General features: G+C 42.9%; 1 protein-coding gene across 8 annotated transcripts in view; it reads right to left on the bottom strand.

Moving 5' to 3' along the window:
* The window catches only part of LOC131890464 (mitogen-activated protein kinase-binding protein 1-like), a gene marked incomplete at its 3' end in the record, with an annotated part of 35,569 nt that overhangs the window by 24,503 nt on the left and 3,013 nt on the right, over window positions 1-8,053 (bottom strand). For 3 of the 8 annotated variants that reach the window (XM_059239805.1, XM_059239806.1, XM_059239807.1), the window contains 1 exon segment: window positions 4,747-6,579. In XM_059239805.1, coding sequence (XP_059095788.1) covers window positions 4,747-5,145 — 399 coding nt within the window. 8 annotated transcript variants of the gene reach the window in all.

Below are 8,053 nucleotides of genomic sequence, written 5' to 3'. Positions count from 1 at the left end.
AAAAGTAGAAAGTGTGGATGGGAGGGAGGGAGAGTGAGGAAAAATGACGCGGATTTTTTTTCCACATCATCGTTGCAATTATGAGAGTGTGGTCAGGTATTTGAACAGAACAGCAGCTCTTTCATCTCCGCTTCTTTTAAGTTTCTTTGGTGTGCATAAAGCACATGCAGTTTCGTTCGTAGCCCATTCCGCATTTCTCTTTGGATGACGGATGTACGGTACAGCAGCATAAAGCACATGCAGTTTCGTTCGTAGCCCATTCCGCATTTCTCTTTGGATGATGGACCTCACGAACCTTTTTCTTCGAGCAAGACCGTCACTTCGGTGGTTAGCCTCTCATAAGCATAGACATAGTGTGTGTAATGCCACACCATGTAGTTGATATATGCGACTATGTGAGCATATATCCTCAGGGAAGATGCACGCAATGTTTGAAATTTGGATCTCTATCTTCATTTACAATTCTGGGAATGCATCTGGAGCTCAAATAGCAGGCCAGGGAGTGGAGTAATCACCCTGCAATTTGACACTTTTTTCTTAATGCGAATTGAAGGAAACCAATTTCGGGCCTTGCATCGAAGGAGAGAACAATAATACGAGTAGACATCGTTCGTTCTCGAGCCATGGATCCGGTGCTAAAATTAGATCTGCAAACAACTCACTTGAAGACCAGCTAGATATTTTGTACGTACAACTCCAGTGATGCAATCGTCAAGGCATGCCTTTCAGTTCCGTTGATTCAAAACGTACAGGAAACGTGATGCTCATTGAAGGCAGCAATTGATTTGGAAACACCTGTGATCGGGTGTCCGATTGCTTTGAAAAACATGGGTAATTCAACACTGAGCGGATTGGAACACAAATTGAAACATGGCCTGATGTTTTCCATCCCTTGGTTTGATCGGCTCTCGATATCTCTGTCTAACTCACGGGATTAATTTGTTGACTTGTCATCTCGCAATCTTGATGAATTGTCGGCAGGTTTGAGCCGACCATCCTGGAAAGTCAGTTCCGTCGAACCGGTCTCGTTCTCTTTCTTCGTCTATCGACTAACCCTCAAATCAAGTCTCAAAAGAGCCTCTCTTGTACAACACAATTTTTACCGGGCAAATCTCGCAGAACGAATCAATCTTGGCGAGAACATCCATTCGAACAGAATGCGACAATGACATATTTGTTCTGGCGGGCACAAAAGCGTTTGAACTTGAGAAAAAATACCGTATGTTCACGGTTCAACCCATGTTCAGACAACAGTCTGTATCACTCTTTGGCGATAACACTCGGTTTCCTCCGTTAAGAATGATTGATTTGCTATCTCGGATGTTCCCGGTTAGCATTACTCATTCGTATCCAACCGATCCATTAACGAGGAACCAAATCCATAAAACTTTTCCGCGGTTGAACTTACGTCTGTCCGTGAGGGTTTCAGAGTGGCATCATCGTTGAAATGACTGCCTTTATTTAGTGCGCACGCAGTCTTTTACACCCAAAACACAACAAATGAGCAACTGTTATCTTATCACACAGTAACCCCTAGAGTGCGAAGACGCATAGCATATAGCCCTCTGCTTCGACGACTACCCAAGTAGTATGTACGAGGGTCTCACCAATTCCCTGGTTTACGGTAATGGCTACTATATCGAGTGGAGTCGAAGAAAGACCCACGTGTCGAATGGATTTGAATCTTGGCCGATATTTTCGGACCTGTCGTCGCCAATAAACATTGCTGAGGCTTCCAATATTTTTATCTGAGGGCCAAGGAGAATGCGTCGTTCAAAGAACATCATCCTTGTCTGGCCCACAATCTCGTAGGAGAACATGAATGACAGATATGAATCCGCTATTTATTTTATCACTCTACGTACACGGTGTCTGTGTAGCAAGGGCGGATGAATTGACAGGACTGATCAAGGTCTCTCCTCCTCTTCAACAAAGGGCACAAGGTCAATCACGAAAAGCATCGATGGATAGTTCGATGCAAGTATGGACTCCGTCCACTTAGAACCTTAGAACTTGGAACCTGCTTATGCTCGGAGGTAGGTTTTTTGTTCTTGGTTTCAAGTGCTTTGAGCGGAAATTCCGGCTGCATTCAATTTGGCCATTGTTTAGCTTTTTTTATCTCCGCTTTGTCCGCCTCATTAGATTTGAACTGATATCAAACTATGCTTTGGACAACCAGGTCTTATCGGTTAGGAAAGAATGCTCGATTATCGACTTTATCTGTGCATTTCAGCGGCTTATGCGGGCGACAAGAAGTTGCATTTCCGCATTACTCAGGATCAATTAATTACTTATTGAAATCAGAACTAACAAGACTGTTATTGAAGATGAAGAGCAGTTTTTCCAATTTGGGGGTCGAAATCTTTCGAGGTCGACCTGCTCAAAGCAAATCATCTCGTCTCAAAAGAAATCCAAAATTTATCCCTTAGTTTTGCTGTCAGTTCGACCCTTTGTTCCCTGCATTCGAGTGGATCGTGCTCCAATTTTAGATGAAAGGACATAAAACTTGCAGAGCGTGGAATTTTCTGTTTTAGGAGAGTTAACCCGATTCAGAAATGAACTTGGCTCTTGGATGCATGTTTCTTCGTGGCATAGATAAAAGAGTTCCAAGCATTTTTCTGAAGAGCACTTTTTATTACTTTTGAGGGAAAAGTGAAAAAGCTTGTTGTGAATCTGGACAAATTCAACTTTCGGAACAGATATGCTGTTTCATGCAAACAAACTTATCAACTTTGCTTTGTGTGCTTCCCTTCTTTAAATCAGGTTCACCACTTTCGCAATCACAAAAACATAATTACTATTTAGCCGTTACTACAGTCCATGTCATAGGTATCAAAGGGATACGCAAAAATGAGCCACGAGGTAAGCGAAGGGATAAAATGGATATCGAACAAGTTCTCTGCGTAGCATTACTAAAAAGTAGAGCAACAAACATATACCATTTATACATGAAGAACAAAAGCATTACCATAAGGACATTTTGAGGATTTATCATGCCGTTTACACATCGATACGAAGAGGATCTGAATCAGAACATGCTTTGTTTATTGGGACAATCCAAAAATCCAAAATGACTTCTTAAACAGGCACAAACTTGATTCAAATTGATGTTTGTCGAAAAATAAAAAATAAAACATTGTACGATCATTCAAGAGGAAGAAGCATCGTAGGGTACCCCAAACAGCGTTTTTAATTAGCACTATCAAATAGTTATTGAATATGGCGGTGGCATTTGATCAACAATTGATCCCCGCCAACGCGAGGGCTTAAAATCAAACGGTTCTAATGCATCTCTCGTACGACCAAAATGGATGGAGGCGCTATAGCAGATACGATTTATTACTCTAGATCAGAGTATGCAAGGCACAAACATAAATCACTGATCAGAGCACAGTACTAACATTCGTCGGACTCATAGCCAAGAAATCTGCCAACGAAAGTCCAAGGCAAACGTACTCGAACGTACCTCCATTCTCTTTCCAAATTGGCTGACAAGCTGGTCCAATTTGAGAAACGGCACCTAAGATTAGAACCATTTCATCTCGTCATGAAAAAAAAGTGAAATTCTTGTGCTCGTCTCCTTCTAATTGCTAATTGCATTTATAACGTGTAATTTTACTTTCCCGGTGAGCAACCAAGTGTTCACTGTAGCACGCCAATAGGAGGCTGATTTCTCTCGCCACTTGGGTCCAAATGATTCTGATCAGCAAAGCATTTGAAACGGCTCAAAGCCGGAAATGTTGGGGTGTAATCTCTGCCTCCAGAAGTTGCCAGAGGCTATTGTAGTGGAGAGGAGAGGTTGTGTGCTTGGCTTGGTTTTAAATAAAGAATGGATAGGTAGCCCGCAAAAGGCATCCGAACATTCCTGACCACTTCGATCAATTCAAAACATTTGCTATTTCCGGATCATAATGAAACGGGATAGTGTTGTGAGAATGAAGTTTCGATGTTGGTAATGATACAAAGTACCCTCGACAATGGGCCTGTTTCGTGTGAGCTCGTAATTGCTTGCTTCATCACTCATCAGGTATTCGGATTTATACGAAATAGTGCTCATTTCAGCAGTCTTGCACAAGAGGAGGTACGTATCTTGAGAAATAAAATCCTTGCTTCTCTCTCTCTCTGTCTCTTTGTAGTCAGATAACAATCAACGTTTGTTGATGAGCGTTCAAGGTCCCCGGAAGGAAGAAAAATAGAATTCTACAACACATAAAGCCATTTGTGCATGATCAAGATAAATGGTTCTTTGTGGAATTGTCTAGCACCAGCCTCTACCATTCCTTGAAGAATCAAACGAAATATGCTTTTTAATACAGGAATTATCTTCGTTTAAAATCTTGGAACCGCACAATTTTGAAATCGACAAGAGAAATTGAGTGCTTCTAGAATCCTCCGGGTTTTTGCTGGGCCATTCGTAATCATAACATATAGGAGAAACGCTTCCAAACATTCTACCTGGAGCTAAATCTCTGGCGTTTGTCAACTCTTGACAGGACCGACCTTGTCCAAACAATAAATAGGCCCCCCTATTTAGGATTTTGTGCATGCGCTCTGCATTTCTGTTCGGGTTAAAGGCAAGCCTGTCTTCTGACTAAACCCATGTTGAGAACGTACGGGTCACGAAAACATGATTAATTGTGTCCTTAATTCGTGTCCACTCTATCTACTCCTCAAGAAACTCGAGAGACGAGGTCAGTCTTAAAATAGAACTAAGAGATGAATCGAGAGGCGAAACTGATTTCAGACCTTGTAAACAGGGCTAGGGAACCGCTTCTCCAAAGGCTCCGTGTGCTTGGTGGTACCAACGGAATCTTTGATCTGGTTCCTCTTTAGGTCGATCTTGACTTTCGCGGCCAATGCCGAGAGGATCTCGTGTTTGTCGCCTTCCATGGGGATGAGATGCTTCGAGTTGGTCTGATTATTATCATCCTCATTCTTAGTGTTACTATTATTATTATTGGGGTCATTCCCATTGTTGTCCGGAGCATTGGGGTCTTGATGATCTACATTGTCCCCGGAGGTGATGTCCTTGTCCTCCTCAACAATAGTCACCCTCTTTTTCGACTTGGTCACAGATGGTGGGGAAAGTAGACCGTCATTATTTTCACCACTTTCGCTCCTCACTTCAGGCATCTTTGCTATCATTAACAATCACTGGTCATTAGCAATCACTGACTGAGCTGCACACATTCACTTGCTCGCCGCTCTCGGAACTGGCACCACGTTGGCCGAAATAGAGGATACACTAAACAGGACGTGTTTCGGGCTGACAAATTTGTCACAGGTTCGAAATTGGCGAGATGTCCAAGACGATTGATGGCGATCCTGATCCTTTGGAGGTTTTCTTTTGCTGTTTTCACGAGGATGACATGGCTCTATTCAGGGCTAATGAACAATTATGAATCCCTTGTTCGTCAAGGATGTCTCGAGCGGTGCCTTAAAAATTGATTTATCACGCTGTTTTTGATCTATGCTATTGGCAATTCATGCCTATGTAGTCATGACTTTGACTCCCGAGCTCTTTTGAACTCTTTGGCCTTTGCCACTATGGCAACAACATTTTGTTTCAAGAGTTCAGTCGAAGAAAAACTCAATCATATCAGATTCCATTAAAAATAGAAATAAGGGTTGTAACAAGCCAGACTGTGGGTTTGAGTTGAGTCAACAAATTGAATGCTCACACACAGACAAGAAAGACACTTTTGAAGAGTGAAAAGCAATTTGGCAATGAGACTGCGGTCAAGGTAATTGCACTTCTTCAACAAGCCGTTGTGCGTAAAACAATAAAAAAAAGAACGTAAGTGGTCAGTCAATTGAGACAGACAAGCTTCATCTCTTAGCAAAAATTGAATCACATGCCAGACATGCTCTCGTTGAATCACAAGTGTTTCAAAAAAGGATCACCGGGATCAAATTTTTAAGAGCATCCAGCCAAGAATAATCTATTCATGACACCCCCGTAGGAAGTTCTTCTTAAATGAGATCGAATCACCTCATTCTCTATCACTCAAAGCACTCTCCCAATTACTAGGGAATCAGCTTCGTTTCTGACTTGTTTGGCCCCGGCTGTTGAATTTTTAAAGCGCTCGTGGGCGTCTGAATTCTCTTCCTTGAATGTATAGATTGCAGAGAATAACTGTTGCTTCACATAAACAACCCAAACTTAAGGCAACTGTTCAACTTGGCAAACTGTTGAGCGCGAGTCAAAGCTGATTAATCTGATGTTTTCGTTGATAACAAAACTGACTCATATTGTTGTGATAAGTCAAATAGAAGTAAGCACGAAAGTGGCCAAATTGGGTGTGTTTGTTCTAAGCGTCTAAATTGACACTCGTTGTTTTAAAGCACCGCTCTCACTTGTCAGAAATTGCACTCATTTTGCGCGTACACACACACACACACACACCAGGTAAACCATATTCCAATCGTGAATCCCCCGAGGAGCCTCCGTCTCATTTCAGATCAGAATGAGGATGTCTCAAATATCCTTGCAAACACCTGAATGGCATATTTCACTTGAAAATGCCAGATTTGCTTCTTCCGGCCCGAATTTTGACACTTTTCTAGCACACATGTGTGCATTCACTGAACTGTGGCACCAAGATGAACACGGCTTCCAGCTCTTCCAAGGTACAGCCTGAATTGAGATTTGAGCACTGGTGGTCGTTCAAGAGGCTGCGGCAGCGGCCATCTGTGGTGTCGATAAGAAGAAGAAGAAGAAGGTGGAGGACGTGGAATCATTGGAAGAGGAGGAGGAGGAGGAGGAGGAGGAGAAGGAGGAGGAGGAGGAGGAGGAGGAGGACGAAGGCTTGTTGTACTACATACAGTGGGAGCTCTTCTCTCAGTTGGTTTGAAAGTAGCCATGGGGGCCAGATCTCTTGAGTTGTTGAAGAGGAGGTGAGCGCCCACGAAGACAACGAGGCCCTCCAAGTCGGTTCGGGCATGTCTCTCTTCACTGAAGGTACTTAGGGGTTCTTGTGGAGCAACCTGTCGTCAGAGTGCATGTGAGTGTCTCTCACTCAATTGTGATGTGTGGGAAGAACGTTCAAAAGTAGGCACTAGCACCCACTGAAGTCATGTCAAGATAGGTACAGATTTTCAAGCAAAACCTAGATAGGCCTTCAAGACTTGCCAGGAAATGCCAGGGTTGGAGCTCCGAGTGGCCATTAAGGGATTTTTTTTCTTCTTCTTTTTCTTGCTGCCCCCATTCTGTTTGACTTAACACATTTCGATTTCAAGCGAAACACTTTAGCATCAAAGGATGGTTGTTCCCTCGTTGGATTTGAGAGCACTCATGGATTTCGCAGCTGCATGCCTCGCTCGTTTTTGCAGCTGCTCATGGTTGAAGAGGTATTTTCAGGCACCCAAATCGAAAGAAGAAGGTTTGCATTGGCAAACCAACGGGTTGGGAATACCACAAACTTAATTACAGATCAAATCCCCACAGAACGACTATGTGCGCTCTTCAACATTGAAGAAACAAGAAAGACGATTACATTGTGTTTCCCCTCTTCCAGGCAACAAGATTTTACTTCCAATTGGTAAAAGCCATGCATGGGCAATGGAATCAATGACCATGAAGATGAACTTCGGAGCAACATGATTTCGAATACAGACGGACAAGACCGCAGCTCTTCGGAGTGATTGAACCCCAATTTCCTCCTGATTAGTTTGTGGGAAATCTCGAAGTCAAATAAGGGGTGAAAAGCGAAACCATTGTAAAAGGAGCCGACAGTGAAGGGGTCTTAGAGGTTTCTTAATGACTCGTCAAAACCACAGCAATCTTTGAAAAGACCTTGAACTCGTCTTTGTAGGGCAACAGAGTTCGTCTTGAGTCAATTTTACAATGATCCCGGCAATCTTGATGCGAAGGCTCTGCATTTTCGGGGACTCTGGTACAATGGATAGGAGCAGACATTTTTCATCTTTCCCTTGCCCTTTAACATTTCCAAGTTGAAAAAAAAAGCCACCAGCCCCGCAGAGTAGAGAAAGACGAGGAAAAGTTGGTGACATAATAGTTTAGAGAGAGCAGACATTGGGGCCAATTGCATTA

This window comes from Tigriopus californicus, chromosome 11 (genome assembly GCF_007210705.1).
Source record: "Tigriopus californicus strain San Diego chromosome 11, Tcal_SD_v2.1, whole genome shotgun sequence".
NCBI lineage: Eukaryota > Metazoa > Arthropoda > Copepoda > Harpacticoida > Harpacticidae > Tigriopus > Tigriopus californicus.
This window is presented reverse-complemented; position numbering and strand designations above follow the sequence as displayed.